Source organism: Seriola dumerili, unplaced genomic scaffold, assembly GCF_002260705.1.
Source record: "Seriola dumerili isolate Sdu_G_001 unplaced genomic scaffold, Sdu_1.0 BDQW01000291.1, whole genome shotgun sequence".
NCBI classification, from domain to species: Eukaryota; Metazoa; Chordata; class Actinopteri; order Carangiformes; family Carangidae; genus Seriola; species Seriola dumerili.
Genome location: NW_019174546.1, coordinates 5319337 through 5340068, shown reverse-complemented (window position 1 = coordinate 5340068; position 20732 = coordinate 5319337). Strand labels below are relative to the sequence as shown.

The 20732-nt window shown below is 40.0% G+C and overlaps 1 protein-coding gene across 1 annotated transcript in view; it reads right to left on the bottom strand.

Annotated features, from left to right (window-relative positions):
• The window catches only part of LOC111231080 (corticotropin-releasing factor receptor 2), a 31002-nt gene extending 12430 nt beyond the window's left edge, over positions 1–18572 (bottom strand). The window contains exons 1-2 of the mRNA XM_022758060.1: positions 18452–18572; positions 18221–18340 (exon numbers count right to left, since the gene is read on the bottom strand). Of these exons, the coding sequence (XP_022613781.1) occupies positions 18221–18340; positions 18452–18572 (241 nt within the window). The remainder of the gene's footprint in view (positions 1–18220; positions 18341–18451) is intronic.
• Between the last annotated feature and the right edge of the window lie 2160 nt (positions 18573–20732).

Sequence of the window (20732 nt, the reverse complement as noted above, 5' to 3'; positions counted from 1 at the left end):
TGTGACTAGGCGATGCTTTGTGCGATGTTTAGGAGCGAAACATTTGAGTCTGAACGTTGTGGCACAGAACAGAGTGGTAAATCAGTCAGTTAAACCACTAAAGCTCTTGAATGAGGGGAAAGTGTGTCCCCTGAGATGCAGACAAACAGTCAATTGTAATACATTCTAAAACACACTGGGCTTGTTTGTTTAACTTTGCGAAAACAAAAATTTAAAAAAAACTGCCTCGACATTTTCACTGATCAGTTGCTATGTGGCATTTACAGCGTTCTGGTGCAGTCTAGGCAACCGTGATAGGACAGCCGATGTGTCACGTATGGTTTGACCACAGGGCCGCAGATTGTGTTTGTGCCGGCAGCGAGGACATGAAGTAATGAAGGTGTTGTTGATTTAACTCTATGGTAATTTGCAAAGCTTTCTGTTGTTTGTATTGGGCTCCACATACCTTAATGTCTCCAGTCTTGAAAATAAAGCAGTGCAGCAGCAGCAACAACACAAACTACCCCTGAATCAAGAGCTATCTTACACAACAATGGGCTGTATTTAAAGGATTTACTTCTTTGTATGTACTCTAACATGTTACTGTTGTTTCCAGTTATAATAAAGAGTTTATAAGCTGTAACTGGTGGCTTTATTAAAAGTTAATCATTTACCAATGCTTCATGGATCAGTTATAAACTGGCTTAAATCAGCTTCTTTGGTTGCCGGGCATCCAATTTGACCGTTTGACCTCTGACCTTTTGGCCTTCTAACAATGGCAGACGTGATTTATATATATGTAAATCTGCAGGCTTGATGCCTTATAAAAAGAAACCAATGACTGTATTACAAAATTCACGACTGTAAACGTCAGCCGAAGGAGGTTTTTTTTTCAAGCTGGTAACCCAAAAGATATTCTTATCAATGGCTTCTAACTTGACGATGTACATTTCAATTCCATTACAAAAAGCCAGCTGAATAATATTAATGCATTCCCTGACATCCGTCTGTTTATGTGCATAATTTAAAGATAACCCAATGTTTTTTTTTATTTTTAAAAGCTTTTTACAGGAAAATAGTAAATCTTTACTCAGTATTCAAAGGAAATTGGAAAATTACTGTCCACATTTGAATGGGACAATACATTATTTTGTATGAATTGATAGAGAATATGTTGATTTTAATCTGCTTTACTTCCATATTGATTCAGCAGTACCTAAAGAGAGATTTGCTGCTGAAGCTTCTACAATGGATTTTTGGTGTTAGGAGTAATCAAACTTTATTTCAAAAAGTTTGTGTGGGAAATCACCTTCTCTTTAATTATAGAGGTGTGTTTATAATGTTCACGATTCTGTCTCTGGTTAAACTCATTTTTGCTATAGGCTACCAGAAATATTTGATGTGACACCAAATTGTCTATATATATATATAGATATATATATCTATATGTATACATGTGTGTGTGTGTGGTCACTCCATTCTCTGCCAGCCTTGGCCAATACCTCTTTTGTCATTTCAGACCCTGCCACTCCCACTTGCCCTGCAGTAACCCCAGTCTTTCCCGCCTTCCAGTCACCTGACTTCTCCCCGCCCACCTGCTCACCTGATCCATACTACCTAATTACTTCCTGGTTTATATACTGGTCCATTTCCACCTACACTCTGTCTGTTGTGAATTGTACCTTTGCAGCCACTTGTTTTTTGCCTGGTTTTCCTGACTTCACCTCCTGTTTATCTTTACCTGCTTTTGTCTGCTGAGCCTAATTAAGGTAAACAGTTTTGTCTTTAAATCATGCATTTTACTCCTTCCAATCCTGAGCTGTGACCCAGCAGATTATTTTTGAAATGAAAAGTATGATGGATAATCTGTGCAGTTCATCACAATCATATGCCCTTTATGTCATTCAAACAGTTTTGGAGAATCAAGTTGAGAGTCAGCATGGCAACATCTACGGCATCACTTTCAAGTCAACAGCAGCTAAAATTCCTCCAGGCAGGTAAGTCTGCAACATCTGACGTAACAACACAGCAACTCAGTCCAAGGTTTCACTACATATTCAACATTGTACTTATTTGCAAAACATGATGAACACTATTCTTACCCTGAGCCATGTTATATCTGCAAACAAAATCAAGAAAACTGAAAAAAAAAAAAAAAAACCTTCAGTGTTGTCGTTGTTTTCGTCTGAGCTAATATTACAGTAGCAGCAGATGCTCCAGATAAAGTTCTCAATCTCTCCAGGCAAATATCACACTGGGTTTGTGAAAGAATCAGTGATGGTGCAGAAATGAGAGGAAGGGGAGCAAGTTGTGAGGTTTGACCCTGTGAGCTATTCCACTGATGCAGGACTAATTCAAGGCACCGGTGCACGGAGAGTGGATTTCTCGCTAACCATCTGTGCATTACGCACGATAAAGCTATTCTTTTCACCTTTTTTTTTTTCTTCCTTTATATTCATGCAATTAAAATTAAAAATCACTTGATGACTCAGTCTATGACGAGTTCTGGGACTGGCATGAGGTGTTAACAATGCTGAAAGCAACCTAACACTCCTTTCGTGTAAAGATACACAAGGAGATTAAAGAAATGTCCAATTCCCAACTGGCATACCCAACGCCAACAGCGCCCACCCCCTCCACCAGCTACCCCGCCAACTTTCTGTCTTGGATGCACAAATATGTACATGCAAAACAAAAAACACCATTTTGTTGTTCAGGGATTGGAAGATTAGAAGCTTGTTTGTTGAGATAAAGAAGTAAAGGAGCTTTTAATTGCATATTGTAAGCATGGATTGGTTGTTCACGCTTAAGTGGCGCTTCAATTAAGGATGGAAAACAAAATTCAGTTATTAATTGTGGAAAGAAAAATTACTAATAAATTCTCCTAATTAATCTGGAAGGCAAACCAAAGAGTGTGCGTCTTCACTGCTGCCGAGCTTGACCTGTTTCTCTCAGCTGATTGTTTCTGTGCTACCAGCCGTGGGATCTGCAACAATGCCACAGGAATATAACGGTACAACATTTTTCACTTAAAGGTTGTGTAAGCCTGCCTTTCTGTCGCTGGCGTTTGATTGCTCTGTGCTTCAGATTGTCATCTGTCTCTTTAGTTCTGTGTTACTTTTGTGCTACGAGGTCGGTTGTCTGATGGATGGACTCAAACAAACAACAAAACTACGCCTCCTCGTCAAAGCACCAGGCTCCTGCTCACGGTTTATCACAAATTACTCACTCCTTTCAGCTGTTTAGTGAAATAACCACTAAAACTGAGAGCCTTCTATTTGGATGAGTTTCAAATAGTTGGAAAGATGAAAGGCTATAATATCTCAGAGTTGAGTGATCAAAACGGCTCATGCGAGTTGTACACCTGAGCCACTTACAGCAGCGTTACCTCCGAGCTATATGAAATTTAATTTCATGAGCCGGAGTAAAAGTAGGCCATACCATAACATAGCAGCACAGGAATCTCACAGATCATTGGGGTTTGATATTACGTTTAGGCGGCAGGAACTGGAGCAAAGCTGCTGTGTTATATCAACACACACACACGTCAGAGGGCAAAGTGAGGACGTGAAGGCGGGAGACAAGCGGATGCAAATAAAACATGACAATACAAAGAGGAGATGAGGGAATAATGACAGCAGTAATTCAATCAGTCAGTCATATCTGATATTGTACATCACTTGTAGTGATTTAATTGAGGTAAAAATCAAATCACCATTAAAGTATCTTTCACATTTATTTAAAATTAAATACATATCTGACAATAATTGTAGTAATGTATAGTAAATGATGTGGGAGTAACAAATATGTCACCATTTTATTAAACCGGGCCCCATTTCCCAAGAGCATCTTAAAGCGAACCTGGTTGTAAAGGATTAAGTATTATTTCCCATAAGCACTTTAAGTATTAGTTATAACTTGACTTAAGTCCTTCCTGCCTTTGTAGAATTAAAAGCTGCAGGAGGAGCTGAAACCTGCATGCTTTACTGACAACTTTACTGTTTTTGATCATTTTAAAATCTGATTAGGTCACTGGTGCTCTTGGTAAATGGCAGATGGTAAGTGGTAACATCTGCCTTGAACATCTGTTAAAACTTCCTTTAAACTTCATTTTACCCAGTGATGAACTATACAGGGCAGCGAGCTGAAAGCTCCAACCGGCCATCAATTTTACACACAAAGTCTGCTTACAGATCTTGGTGAGCAGCTACTACTAAGCTAACCCCATTACATAAGTGGAAAAAGTTGTGTAAAGGCCTTTGTGGCTTTTACACAAATCTGCCTCAAGTGACATCACTTGACTCAGTGTCCTCTTGTCTGACTACAAGTTTGAGAATGAAAACAATCTGGGGGTAAGGAGTTAGAGAGACGTGCGTCTAGCAGGCCTATGCAGCCAGCTCCTCATCGCTGCTTGAGGCTCTAGTGGTTGGCTGCATCAGCTGCTAAAGTGTCAGTGGTTGATTTGTATTGTGGGTAATCTAGGCATCAGGTTTTGACAGGGAAGAGGAATGTGTTAAGTCAGAAAGAAAACATCTCTGGCATCAGTGCTGATCTTTTAAGTACTCTTTTAATCTTCGTTTTCATACTGAAGAATTCCAAGCATAAACTGCTTCTTTGTGTGTTTTACATTTACACTTTGTGATTGACGTGTTCTTCTAAGTCGCTATCTATCGCTGAATGAGGTGACACAATGGTGATTGATTCTATGGCACACTGATGAAAATATTGCAACAGGCTACTTATATATTTGCGGTTTTACAAACTGAGTGTCAGTGGCCACATTTCCAGAAAGAATGCTGGATTTAGTTGCTGCTAATGCAAACCGAACATTTCCTGCTGTTGCAGCTTCACATTAAAAGCACTGGCGAAACACAAGTCCACTTTTATTATGAACCAAGTCATTTTCGGCAATTTTTTGACAGCAGAGCAGTTTGAAATGTTGCAGGGAGTAATGGACCGAGGAGCAGCGGCCACAGTGAGCTGTTAGATGAAGAGCTGCAGGCGACAGACTGCGCACCTCCAACTTCTCAGTAACCAACTTCTTTCACTGTGCCCCGCTGCTCACAGAGTCATGACGTGAGCAGCATAAAATCAGATCAAGGTTGTTCACAGAATGGTAGAAAAAGTGCAATTATGTAATGAAAATAGTTTGTTTAGCTGCCCCCAGATTTCTGCAACATGTAGTATTAAACTGCAATGACTGAAATCTTGCCAATCCCCCTCAGCACCTCAGAGAGCCAAACTTATAATGGCGTACACGTACACTCACGCCTATTGTAAGGGCTTCTTTGGGAAATGCGTGACAAAATTTAATAGATAAGAGTCTCTAAGAGTCAGTCTCTGCACTTTTTTATTATTAAGTCTTCATCTACATTACTTTTAGTTTAGTTTGTTTGTTCTTCTAGTTTGAAAGACCACAGTGAAAAATATTTCTCTACCACTGTGCAAGCTGGGGGTTCTATAGGGAGACATTGAAGTGTTGAATTTTTGATATTTGTCTGGATCTGGTTTTACAATAATGTGAGTTTCTGGGTTCTGTTTGTTACCTCTAATGGCAGTTCCTGCAATTTTTCAGCTGGCAGCTTATCTCCAAGTCTGTTTTGCGTGTGTGTGTGTGTGTGTGTGTGTGTGACCCCTCCTGCCCTTTTACTCTTAGATGCAAAAAGTGTCCTTTTTCAAAGGGCAAATACATTTTTTTTATTAATTTTTTTATTATTTTCCTAACATGTTCCCCCATTTACCATTCTGCTGGAAAATGATATGTTTGCCAGAAACACATACCAGAGGACAGATTTCTGCAGAATTAAATCACATATGAAAGGAAGGAGGAAGGCTCTCTCCCTATGCAAACATAATGGAGAATTCAAACTGTTCTGTATGTGAAGAGAAATGATAGGACTGCCTCCAGTTTCCGAAAATCATATATTTATGTCCCAGATGACCTGTGGTTCACATCATACAACGTTAGTCTCCAGTGAGCCTAACCTGTCAACACTAAGTTGCCAACATCACCACATTAAAATGCAACTGTTCCCAAGCCCTGGATTTACCCAAGTTTGATCAAACACAACATGGCAGCTAAACCACTTTACAAAAAAATGATACTGTCCTGTCATTGTCATATTCACTCTGTTATAAATTTTGTCAGAGGTGCTGATCCTCTTCAGAGCAAAACAAAGTCCCCGGCTCTGTGGCACGCATCAGCACGCACTTCAAAAATGACCGGATTACCTCAAATACAGTCTTCTGGGAGGTTTATTGTCAAGTTCCACATACATCAAAGTATTTGAACTCCTCCCACCAGGTAACAGCTTTTGTCTGAGGCTTAGAGCTGTTATATTTTCAGAAATATGCATATGACTTCCATCAGTAATCGGCACAAAAAAAAACATTAAATCATAACCTCACCTGTCCTATTTTTAAAAATTTAGTTTAGACAATGGAGGATTATTCTTCCAATTATGTGTTTTTAAATTGCTCCTGGAAAATGAACATGTTGCAGTAAATAGCAGAAAATGGAATAAATGTCGGACAGAATATACAAAGTTGAAGAGTTTATGAATCAAATGCACATTTTGACAAACTGTGTTGAATATCTTTGTTTTTTTTTATCTGTTCCCTCTGTGAAGTCTCAACACACTCATGGCTTCTATAACGGGAACAGCCCAAGGGGAGGAATAACTCCAGAGAGAGAGAGACGCTCAAGCTTTTTCTGTGTCATGCACATTCATAGCCTGTGCAGAAATGTTACTGACACGTTTTTTTGGTGACAAAATTAAAACACCCACTTCTACTGTTGATGCTTTGTGCATTTAAAAATATAACTCACGACAATAACTAACACATTGGTGTTGATATTAGTTGGATAACAAAAAGGGCTGTTACTTGCACCACAGCCAACAAGGAGGTGAAAATTTAGAGCAGAGAACCTGGCAGAAAAAAACAAAACCAAAAAAACAATCCCACTTTTTTTTTTTTTTTTTGTTTGTTTTTTTTACCGTTTTCTCAGAGTGAGTTCAAGCCTCTGTGTCATACTCTTCCTCCTACGGCTGACAGAGAGAGAGAGAGAGAGAGTGAGAGAGACAGAGCTTTTCAGCTGGAGATGTTGCTGTAGAAGTAGAAATGCTGCACCAGGTTTAAAGAGATATGTCTGAGTGCCTGGCTCTAGAAGCTGCACTCATGGACCAAATAATCATACAAGCTCAGGTCAAACTCCACTGAGCCAATCAACAAAAGACATATGGGGTTAGCCTAAAAGCTTTGGCTGCTTGCCTGACCAACCTGCTGCCACACAGTGTCTGACTTTGATGTCTTTATACTACATCCATGCTGCATGACGAGTGCATGGCTTTCCTCGTTATTTGATTAATTTCTTATTCCTTTTTAAAAGATTAAAAAAACAAGAGGTTGCCTCAACCTGCCTGGGGTAGTGAAATGAATGTAAGGAGTGAATGAATTGATTATTTTATTTTATTTTTTTGTTTGGGTGAAATACTGTGCAAATCTATCTCTTTAGCCTTCAAAAAAGCGTTCAAACCAGCAAGGAATATAACCACACTCATTGATTGAGCCACTCAAATTAGATAAGGTAGACGGACCAGAGGCAGTAAAGGAACGAGACCACATTCTGTAACATCCAGTCACTGCAAAAATACAACAAAATATATGCTTCCATACATACTTTATGCAGCTGTGTAGCTGGGTCAGACAGGAAAGCTGTACAGAGCTTTGCTGCTTTTTTCCTGTGTTTTAATTATAATATATTATAACGACAGGTAGTTGTTTAAAACCTCATATCCACTATCAAGCTCCGCCTGGAATAGCTGCTAAATGCGGCTACAAGGAATGGCCAGCTGAAAAGATGTTGGAAACAGCTCAATCATGCCGTCATCATTCTCCTACCGTTTCAAGTGGCGTCCTCTTATCACAACAAGAAATCTGCGAAGTCACAGTGTCATGCTGTTAATCTCTGCAATTTAAAGTACACCGACAGCTTTGAGAACAAATCAAAAATAACCGCAAAATCTTTTAAATTATGAAAGTGTGACCAATGGGGAAATGTATACGATTTTCACTCCTGATACATCAGTGGTAAGGCCTCGAATGCCCTCCGCGTGCCAGTTGTTGCGCTGAAGCGATGTTCTCATGAGCTAAGTGTAATTAATTGTGATGATCTATTAGCAGGCTGCACTGAACATATATTAGCTTATTAAAAAATGATATGCATGTGCGTTTCCTCTTACACTGGTTAAAGTCGCCATTGTGCTTGAGTAGAACGTCACAGAGCCGCTACCATGGCTGTGGGTTTCTTAGTGTTGTTAGTAGCGGCCCAGTCTCTTTTCACTTGACTTGACGCTAAAAGTAATTTTGTAAGTCTGTCAGAATTCAATAGACTTTCAGACAGCCTGTCCGTCCACCTGCAAGCAGGATGGAAAAGTGGGATTAGCTACTATTGACATTTTTACTTCTGGTCGATGCTTCATAATGGATTCTACAGAGTTACCTTCATTTATTCACCAGAGCTCTCGCCATTTCTAATCAGCCTCTTGTTTAAGAGATCAATGAAACAAGTGGGTCCTGCGGGTTCCCACATCACATCATAGTGAAGGGAGCCTTATGTTGTCTGAAGGACTTGGAACAAACCACCTGTTTGTGTGACTTGATGACCTGATGAAGGAGCGCTGCTGCTCCGCTGGGCTGCAGGAGCTATTTCTAGAGGCAAAGCACAGGCTGAGTAACCTTCACAAAGAATAGCTTGTTCGGTTTCAGAGCAGATCCGAAGACACCTTGGAGCAGTTCTCTGCTGGAACTTGGAGGATATTTTATGTCTCTTAATGTGTCTATTGAACATATGGGGCTGAAGAATTATGGGATGGAGAAGGGAGGGAGGGAGGGAGGAACTGTGATTGGCACTGTCATTACACTTGAGATGGATGGTTGAATTTAAGAAATGAAAGAGCATGATGTACATACGTGACATACCTTTTTAATGTATTACTTGCTCATGCCCTATTGTGAGGTTTAGGATATTCATGAATGTAAATATCTGCACTGGATTATTTTCAGGAAGAGGAGAATATAAAGCGAATAGAAAGTGGGTTTTTCTCTGCTGAACTCAAAAGAAGGGGGCAGGTTTTGTTTGGGCTGCAGAGTCAGTCAGCTGGACATGAGACAGAGAGAGAGAGAGGGAGGGAGGGAGACAGAGAGAGAATGCAGCTGTTATTATCAAAGAAAATTTTGTGTGTTTTTCTTCATAAGGTTGAGGAGGTCATTGCATACAATTAAGTTTATGACCCCAGCTGGAGAACATGTGAGAGGCCTGACGCACAGGTCAAAGTGAGGACTTAAGTATTTAAATAATTAGAGGATATAAATAGTTGAAATATAAATGAAACCCCTTATGTTTAAGATTACAAAAATAAATCAATACCATATATTTACAGTTAATAAGGCATTGTAATATCATTCTGTGAATGAGTTTAATGCTCAACAGGAGACAAGCTAATTATATTAAGGGCTTATAATTATTTTCATTCTGCTGAAAATTTTTCTGATTAATCAGTTGTTCAGGTTGATATATTCAATATCAGATAATATCGTGTAATATAAGAAAACTGTAAACAACTAGTAAATACCGCCATTTGTGAATTTGGAATCCGAGACAACAGATTTGAGATTTTCTGTTGTAAAAAATTATTTGATTATAATTGATAATAAATTTTAAAAAATTGTTTTTATATTAAATTTTTTGCCAATTGACTATTCGGTTAAGCCCCCTAAATGTCCAGTGTGATCCAAATTCAGATCAAAATAATGTTGGTGGTTGAACAAACACTCTAATAGCTTCACTGCAGATGTCTTGTACGCATCACACCATAAATTGCAGTGAAAGGGACTTTGGGTAACTCTCAGCCTATCTGCTCTTGTTTAGCAGGGAAGACCCAGTCTCTCAAAAAGCTATGTGCCTTGAGCGATGACCACTGATGCAGACAGGCCAACAGAGCCTGAGGAAGAGTTGCTGGGTAATCTTTTACTCACAGCTGTGTCTCTTAAATTTGCCATGTTGGCCTTCATGCCCTCATGACGCGTTAGAAATAACTATAATTGTGGGTCACGGATTCAAATGTTCGCCAGTGCGTTTGCTGTCAAACACTTGTCGCTGTATCGAAGTCAAAATGGAAAATGAGCTATGGGCTTTGTATGCTACAAGTCTGTGGCACGCCTCACCACCCCCACCCCACTCCGAGGGAAGCCAACAAGCCAAACGTGGAGCATAATGTATAATGTGTCTGGAAAATGTGAATATACTAGAGCACATTACACAAGCAAGAAGCACACACATGCTGTAGCATTTAATAAGCGACGATCCAAGTAATTTATAGCAGGTCAGCGCGATAGCAAAAAAAATGCTTTTCACTCTGACCATTAGCATTAAAATCAGTTCACGTCTATTGGTCCTGCTGTCTTTGACGTTTACATAAAAGCACCACAACACAAAGCTCCCAATCTCATATTTCACTGTCGCAAATGTGTTACTCCGTTTGCTTTAGAGGAAAGAGCATCATGCCTACTATACGACTACACCTGCGGGTTTGGGGATACCCTCCTAAAAATAGGCAGGCAAACACATCAGTGAGCATTTTGCAGAGCAAGGCTGCAATAATCAGTCGTCCACCTTCGATGTAATATCAAGCTATAGTGGAGGGGTTATTAAATAGATGAGTGTAGATGAGACAGTAGTTACCTAATCATGCACGCAACATCTCCACAATTACAAATATGAAGTGAACGCATCAAGGCACATTTTTACATTTTATTAAAGACAATGAAAACACCAGCAACAGAGAAAGGAGTGATGTTGACAACTGTACAACTGACAAGTGGCGCTCCTACACAGGGGTACTAAAGTGTAACTGATTGATAGCACTGAAACCAGTGTTACCTCTGTTACCAAGTGCTATGATTCTACAGTTCTTTCTTTTTTTTTTTTTTTAACAAACAAGCTGAGTTTCGATGTGTGAAAACTCGTGGGGGTGGGGAAGGAATGGAAGACACCTACAGTACCAAGGCACCACTACAACCTGATTATTTTTAGGAGACGGGGGCTTGTTATTCAGCATTCAAAATAAAATGAGAGAAACGGGCAAGAGATAAGGAATTAATAATTGAATTGCTCTACTGCTAAGAGCTCCTCTCTAAACGATTGTAACCATCTGGATGTGTGTGTGCGTGTGTGTGTGTTATGTGGTGGCTTCAAAAATGTGTGTCCAGCTCTCGTGCTGGAGAGTAGTATGGGTGGATGCTGAGCCAGTGGGGAGTGCAGCCAAGGGGAGGCTGGTGCTGATTGGACCCCCTCCCCTGGGGGACTCGGTGTGCAATGGCTAGTGAAATGTTTGCCACACATGCTGACCTGAATTTGATGACTGACTAACCTCTTACTGAGTCTCTCCATGGAGAAGTGGATCAGAGGGTTCAAGGGGGTAGATTCACTGAGGGAGAGGTGCTTTACAGACAGACAATCACTGGATTCAGCAAAGAAAAACTAAAAACCCAAAAACAACACAGGTTGTGGTAGCAACAAGTGCAAGATTCAAGGAGCAACTGCACATGGGAAGTCAGTTGCATGGAGTAGGATGAGGGTTGAAAATAGGACGTTCTGTGGTTCGTTCACTGTTAACACACAAGCACACTTAACAGCTTTTACAGGTAGAAAGAGTTTTAGTTTTATATCAGTCCTCCACAGGGGAACATGACAGCTCACTGACAAGAAGTAGTAGAGGAGCAGTATTACCCACCCTCATTTAGACTGTCATTAAACTTTAGTGGTGAGTCATTAGGTTATACTAAGTGAGCTTTTGACAAGCGGAAGGATTTCTTTTACACTGCCTTAAGTTCTCAAATCAGTTACACAACCATACCTCTCGACGATCTCCGTTAATAACTTCAGTCATTTTTAAAAGATTTGCACCCACGCGTCTGTCTTTCATTGTCACTTGTGGCCTTTGCGCTGTGAGAGATTTATTTATCCTTGATGTAAAGCATCTAAATGATTTGTAAGTTTAATTTTTCTTATAGCGAAAAGATCGTTTATGTAGGTGTTCGGTGCTTTCTCACACAATGAAAAACACACACACACCTTTTTTATATGCAGTCTATGACACACACACACAAAAATGCAGATAGCATCTTAAAAAGCATCACTATGAACCTCCTATTTATTCACCGCTGAGTTTCTGTTTCATGTTTGCCTCTAAAAGATGAGGTACTGCCGCACAGACTCGTCTCCGGTTCGGAAATAAAGTGTCGAGCTGTATACCCAAAATGCAACGCTGTAGCAGCAGCGCCGCTGTCTTCTCTGTACCTGATACACATCTCAGCGCAGATATGCCTCGGACTTTATTAATCCTGATAAGAGGATAAATAAAGTTCTATTGTTGAAACAGCGATTCTGACTTTGAGCTGTGTAGAGCAGACACGTACATCATATGGCGACAAGACACGTGCTCTGTGTGAATGACCGGGGGACGGAAAGGGATGAGGGGAGTTAACCATGATTCACAGAATAATTACAGCTACACTCTGGGAGTCTGAACACCGGTCACCAAGATATGGCTTGAATTTGCAAAACTGACACTGCAGTGTTGATATCATTCATCTATCCCACTGTGAACATCTTGTCTTGCCTGAGGCTTGACAGAAAGCACATCACATGGGGGGGGGGGGGGGAGGGGTGACAAAGCAGAGACAATGAATAACAGAGACAATGAACCACATTTAACATCTCTGCCTCAACTGTGGTGATGTGTATCTCATGTAAACCAGAGAACTGAATAAATGCACAAAAAAAAGGGGACCCAGGAAGGTTTAAAAATGCATAAACCTCTTAAGCCACTCTACACAGACATTAATATTTATATACGCTTGAAGAAGTGCAGAGGAATTTATAGCGCCTTACCTGAGCGGCCCTGCTAAGCCTGTGAAACCTCTGATTTTTTTTTTTTTTTTTTGGGTGAGAATTGCAACCTTTTGCTGACATTAAACTTCAGCCGTATTAAAGTACTACACAAACCCTGTGAGGTTACACACGATACTGCATATATATCTATCCGGTGTTCAACTGCTGGGGGTACAAAGCTCACAGGCTTGTCCTTAAAATAAAACAGTGGGTCATTCTTTTCTAATATGCAGACCTGTGCATGAAATGTGCATCTCTAAGACGCCACCAAGGAGGCAAATGGAAGAGAATCTATTGTTAGTCCCATGGGTCAGACACCATATGTGGCTAAAACGAGAGAGTTTAAAAAAAAAAAAAAAAAAAACACGTCCTGAAAACATTGTGCTATAGCTTCAAATCAATGAATTTTCTAAGTCTACTTTACTTCAGACTCTGTGTGTCACTGCACTGTGTTAATTAACACCTGCTCATGTGATGTTGGGGCCTGCTTCTATTCTCAGTCTGACCTACTTTGTGATTTTTTTTTTTTTTTTTAAGTTTTATTTATCCGTGGTGCTGCTAATGTGACCCAGCAGGATCGATATAATCGCCTTCATTGTCTCGGGACACGCGACACTTTGTTGTGAAAATACGCAGCATCCTGTGATTTCAAGCATCACTTATGCAATCAGGAGTTTTGTAAAGACTTGCCTATGCTGCTGCACTTGCACCAATACATTCAACCTAATACTTTGCATTCATTACACTGGATGTTCTTTAAATTTAACATATTAGTGTTGGGGGAAATTAAAAAACTCTTCTTCCTTTCTGACATTATTTGTTCATAACTTGAGAAAATATTTCAAACCTCATTGTTTAACTGAAATTAGACCGAAAAAGGATGGGGAAACACATTTGCACCCGATGATGTAAATGCGGATCGACTGGCAGCCCGCAGAGTTTCCCACTGCATATAGATATGCAGTAAAAGGTAGACAGGACTTCATGGTGCAATATCACGCTGCAAGATACATGAAAGAAAGCTCGATGTACATGCACCATTCAACACGCATACTGTCGCCATCATTAAATGCTGAGTTAATTCACCAAAGCAGCCAGGTGTAAAACCAACCGCAGAGGAGCAGGCACTGGGAAGCAAAAATAATAATTTACCCAAACCATAGGAGATGGTTACGAATGAAGGGCTGCTGCATAAAAGGGAAAAAAGCCTAAAACTTTTATAAGAAAGATGAAAATAATACTTATGCTTATTCAAATTCTTGCCTAGAGTTGGATGAGAAGATCAATACCGCTCTCATATCTGTCCGTCAAATAAAAAGCTACAGACAGGAGACAGTTTCCTTAGCTTGGCATACAGTTTGGAAACAGGCCGAAACAGCTGGTGAGAGAGACTTCCTGGAGTCTCGTCACAATGGGGGGTGGAAGCCTAGAGAAGCGAGTTCCTGACCTGGCTGGGGAAAAAGTGAAGTTTTCAACAACACTGCAGGTGCCCTTCTGTAAGACAATTAACCCGAGCTGCTTCAGTTGAGCTGCGCAGAGGCCAGCAGGTCACGCTGTGGTTTTACTGGGCGGCTTCCAGGTGTGAATGTGAGTGTGTAACTGTGTGAGAGTGATCAGGGCGTTCCTGTAATAGAGAGGTTGCCTGTCAGTGAAACTACCCTGAATAAATGAACGTTACAATGAGGTTACCAGACGAGGAATTCACTGCTTTCTGGCAAGAAATAGTTCCTTTACCTGCTTTCCACATTACTGCCTGTAAAACCCCTTTTTGTGCTGATTACACAAAGAAAATTTAACATGTTATTTGGGAGCTTTAGACGTGTTACAAGGAGAATTTTGTTACCTTTGGACAGAGCCAGGGTGACGTTTCCTACTTTTTTTTCTTTTTCTTTTTTTTTTTTTTGAGCTAAGCTAACCAGTTTCTGGCTGTGGCTTCATGTTTAATGAACAGAAACGAGAGATATCGCTCTTTGCGTTCAACTCTTGGCAAAAAAAACTGAATAAGCATATTTTCCAAAATGTCAAACTGGTGCTTTGATATCAATTCCCTACCCTTCTCTGAATATACTGAAACTACTACAGTAACATGGTTTAGTCATTTAACCTTATAGACAGTGGCCTACAGAAGAGGAATGGGCAGTTTGCAAATGTGAAACATGATAGCAAAAACTTATTATTATTGGATAAGATGCCAAATAAATTAATTAATATTTCCCCACTGCTTGCAGAACATTGCAGATTTTATTTTTCAATTCAGGCTAAGCATGCAATGTTTAAACACATCATGCTACAGTGCCACCAACCTCCTGTGAAGACTCCATGCTCATATGCATCACTGCAATAATCTACATGGACTGCAATGCTCGTTCACATGCTCAAAAGTGCATTAAACAGCTCCATACAGCCAGTTCTCACCATCCTCTTAAAATTCCCGTGTGGTTCCCCGAGGGTTTTTAGATAGGACAGCTAAACCAAATGCCACAGTGGATCTGATACAAAAATCCACATTCCACAAAGTGTGTTATCTTCTGGTAAAGTGGGACTTGTGGGCAAAATCAGTTTAAAGTCCTGCTGTCAATGTATGAAACAATTTGTAAAATATTCTGTTATATGGCTGCAAAGTGGACAAAGTGTAAAATTCCCTAATAGTCTCTACTTCCCAACTATATTCCCTGTCTGAAACCTCTTATACAGTGTTCTGAGGAAAATTACATGATACTGAGAACTCTCTACCTGCTCTCATATGACCCATAGGAGCGTGTAGGAGATTATGTCACATTATATCAGATAAACTGTTAAAAATCACTGCTGAGAATTAAATACCTAAACCTTTCATGATGTGACAATGGTACAGTAAAAGTTTGGTTAGGTTTACGCACAAAGAGGTTGGTTAGGTTTTTGGGAAAGATTATGGTTTGGGTTCATATAAGTACTTTGTTGGACCTTTCTTGTCCATAATAAACATGTTAAGGTTATAGAATGACTGTGGTCATGGTTACAGGAAACAACGCTAACTATTGGTTTGAAGTGGGAAGTACATAGCAGTCGTAATTACCATAGCCATAACAGGGCTTTTTCACTTGAACGTAAACATGTTGTTTTGTGGCTTTTGCTGAAAAGACTGATGCCATCGCACACGACCGCTTGATGTCTCTAAACAATACAACATACCTTTGGGTTGTAATAAGCTGCAGGCACAAACAACCTATGGGGTCATTTTTTAATAAGCACTCCTCATGGTGAAACTAAATAAAATGATTTGTTTTACACACTGATATAATTATCACTTAAGCGTCTAAGCTTGCTTCAAGCACAATGTATGTGACAAACCAATGGTGATCTACAGTTCAGTCTGTGGTAAAAGTGAATCAACACTTTTAAAAATGCAAGAATGAAAGCTGTACAATCTGCTGCTGGAAAGACTCCTGTAATTACCTTAGTCAGGGGCACTACACAAGGGAACAAAAAAAGCTGTCACCTGTTTTATTCCACTTCAACTGCAATCTGTTCAGTACTGTGACTTAATTTTCCTAAAAGAATTTTTTTTTCTTTGATTCATGTGCTCATTTTTACCTTTTTGATTTGTCAATCATAGTGAAACTACATAGGGCAACAGAATATTGTAACCTCCTACACCCACAAATTGCCATTACACTCTAGCGTATGCGACAGGCCTGTTACTTGACTGCAGTGTCGGACATCGGTCGGTCATCTCTGTGTGCCTGTCATCCAGGGTGTACGTCAGAACATGCTGGATGCGTGTTGCAGGACTGGGCTCACTGGCCAATCACAACCAATCTTTCAACCCTGAAACTGAATTTATTTCCCAGTTCAACCCTGCTTGACTGGAAAATCAATTTTACAGGATTATTCAATCAATGCTTTTTCACACCAATCCCCAGCCTGTCCAAAATATTATATCTATCCACAAGGATGTCAACAACTGAAGGTACCCTGTATGTTGGGAAAGGTGACGTTGGTTGACCCATGTATTCATGGCAAATGACAGCGATTATCACACCAAGTGGATAAAGCCATGAGGCAGCGGAAGGTGAATCAATGCAGTAAGAGGTGACTAGGCAGACAGTAGGGTGTGTGTGAGTGTGTGTGGTGGGGGGTTTGTGGGTAATGACTCTGCACCTGAGCCTATTAAAGAGATAACAGCCAGGGGCATGCTTACACTGTCATGCAGGACCATGACACTACAGTACATTACAGGGATTATTTTGTAGTGTTGTTTTGTGAGATCAATGCTGTAACAGTTTTTCTGAGTGTGTCAACAGCTTCATCAGTCTCCTGATTAAAACTGGAGTATAATGTGACAGTGTTGTTGTGATATGCTTTTCTCAGCTCTTAGCAAAGCTGCTGGCTGATACAGTTTGGGTTTGGATTGTCCTTCCAGCCAGCAGATTAAAGCTGTTCTGTTGAAATCAACAGGAAGTAAGTTGTTATTATAGCTGGGAACTACAGATGGTGCCAGTGACTTTTGACTGCTGGCTTTTTTTCTTTTTTTTATCAATGGGCTGACCAGCTTTGATGACAGGTTTGGGAAGATAAAGCTAGATTGAGCAAAACATTGGCGATGGGAGGAGACCTTGTGAGCTCAACTCTGCACCAGATAATGTGGGCAGAAAATGCTGCTACCTGGCTGACGGTCCTGGATGTTGCAGCATAAACTGAAGATTGTTTTATTGAGTGTTGAGCATGTCTACAAAATAAATTTTACAGCTGGCATTATAGCCACACAGCAAGTACTGCAATGCAATGTCACATTGTCCAACTTTGGGCAATTATCTGTTGGAACAATGATAATTCACTACCAAGCAACAAACTGGGCGAAGAACTGCACAATCAGCTGAGGTTTCAGTGCTTTTAGGTGGATTTGTTTTTTTGCTGTTTTTTTTGTTTTTATCAACAGCTCATTCTGATGCAGCTGCTCCAGTGGCAAGAGGTGTAATGATCATTGAGAAATCACTGTCATCACTGCTTTACAGAAGAAGAATAGGCCTTTGAAAAAATCATCCAATTACAAATGAAAATTTGTAAGATGGTAAATGAAGTTATTCATTTACTGCTAGCTTATACTCCTGAAGAAGTCCTTAAACTAGAACTAAAAATCTTTTTTTTTTTTTACCTTTACCTTAAATCACATCTTTATATTATGTGCATTTGCAAAATGAATCTCCCTTTTTCAAAAAAAAAAAAAAAATTTTGTAAGAAATCGCCAACGATTTTCCAAACAAATGCATGTTAAAGAACTTTTGCCATGGAAGTCAAATGTCTTACTGGTTGTGTTGTACTTCACCCCATTGATGTACTCAGGGCACGGTCTCTCTACAATCCTCCCGGTGCTGCTCCGTGGCCAGCAGGTTCCAATCTCATCGGTTGTGGCATTACAATATAAACCTTGAAAATAAATAAAGTAAAATACAAAAAAAAGCGGACGCTTATAGTTTTCCTTTTCCAAAACACCTTTCAATACTGAACTAGAAAAAAAAGGAAGCAATTCCATCTTACCATCAGTGCTCAGGAAAGACAATGAAGCGTTTTCCAAAAAAGTGTCTTGGAAAGCATCAATCAAACTACAGTTTAGGTCCCCGAGCTCTCCAAGTATGATCTGATAAATGGTAGCGTCCATGGTGCGAGCTTTAAATGATGTCAGATTTATTCCAAGTGCGGGAGGAGATGCTTGCACCGAGCCCAGCGGTGTTCTGTGGGCTTGTGAATCGGAGCAACAGAGATGCAAAGTCGAGAGCTCAGCGCTCCTGCTGGGGGGAGCGCGCGCCTGGCCAATCAGAGCTGATCCGTCATCCGCGCATCCGTCCACGTGCTGCAAGCAGCAATCCAGTGAAACTCAGTCGACACACCGCACTGACCTGACCGTGGGCTTTGTCGCTCTGACATTTCACACCTGCCACCCGCCTGTCATGTTTATTTATGAGGGGAAAGTCGCCTGCAGTGACACGGAAATGAATGAATGAGGGGAGAGACGTTACAAATGTGCGCGGCGCGTACCTGTTGATGTATGTGGATGGAGCCTGAATGTGAAGTGTAGCTATAAGTTCACGTGCAAAGGAGAAGAAGGGGATAATGTAGGCCATTGTATTAAATAAAAAAAAATAAAAAAAAATAAAATAAAAGTGATTTCATATTGTAGTTATTAGCAACCCCAAAGATTATATAGACATTGGTTAATGATTTCCATCATAAAGGTACTTCTATAATATCTTACTTTTGAGGTGAAAGGTAGCTTACATAATGAAACATGTACACTGCTTTGATGACTGATAGGATTTTTGAACAATTTCTGGCTCATACCTATCAGCAGTACTGGAACACAAACAAATAAATTTAGTGTGACTGCCCTAGCTCAGTATGATACCACACTTGGTGCTCCGTTGTCTTTCTGTGGAGCAAAGCTGGATTTGACACTTCACTGACTATAGATTTACAAAGAATGAGAGTTCCTAAAATACATGGCTTTCACCTTTAACATAATAGGCCCTTTTGTTATTTTAAATGTAAAAATATGTATGACCACAATGGAAAATTAGCATATAGTCCAGTACTCCCAACACTTAACATTTTCCAAAACACTGCATATTAGAGTGAGGATGAGTGACTCTCCTCCCATAACAATCGACAGCTGTGTTCACCTGAGTGCAGGTTTAGTGTCAGTGTGTGTCATGAAAACGAAAACCTTTTCACGGTACAGTCGAATGCAACACATTAGTCAGTTGATACAAACACTTGTCAGTGTAGCCAGACATTTAGACATTTGCTGTGTGAACTTGAACTTAAGTTCAGTTTGTGACATTAACAAATTGACCTTTACTCAGCTTCTCTAAACTGGCTATTTCCAGCTGTTTCTGCAAAAAAAACAAAAAAACAACGCTATACGTTGCGTCAAAACAAAATTGGGATGGCAGTTAGAAATGTGGACTGGCAAAAAAGTTATATTCTTTGTTTTAATGTTTTAAGTCCTGATAAATATAACAACAGCCATAATATTCAGAAAGACAACTCTAAAACTTTAAAGTGCCCAATGAAAAGTGTCTAGACTAAACATGTGCCTTATAACTGAGTCTAATATCTTGGCTGTTTACCTGTTAAATTTGAGACGTGACCTTTTCGCCAGCGTGCGGCTCTCTCTCTCTCTCTCTCTCTCTCTCTCTCTCTCTGAGCTCCCTCTGAGCTTCCGCATCTAGCACTCATGCACTCATCATTTTACCGCCTTGTGCTTTCACATCACGTACACGCAGATCTGTAACACACAGTCGGCCTACACAAGTCCAGCATTTGAATGTCGACTTGACTGTGTGATGAACAATGTTATAATTGCCCCCAACTATAAATAGTACACCAAAAAGTTAATGAATTCTTCCACAGCAGCCGCTCTGTGCTCCATTGCATTCAGTGATGAGAAGAGTGGCATGTTGGTATTGTTATTTATTGTTTTAAATTTGGTTGTTGGTGATGGAAAAAGCATTTTCCAGTGTGAAAAGAATATTTCTATGTTGTCTTGTTTTGTTGTCGCACAGTACATCTGAGAGTATGACTCATGCATGTAAAATTGGGCAGAACACATCCTTCCCCTGAAGACAGTGTAAAAGTCAAAGTTAGTTTAAGTACCAGTATAACATGTTGCTGTCTAATGAACCATATGAAAATGATTAGGGTTTTTAATATTCAGTAAAACAACCACATTCCCAATAAAGCTGTTCTCATTTACATGTTTTTCTGTTTCTATTGTCAGACAATGGAACAAGTATGAAATAGTGACTTAAATTTGGCTCAT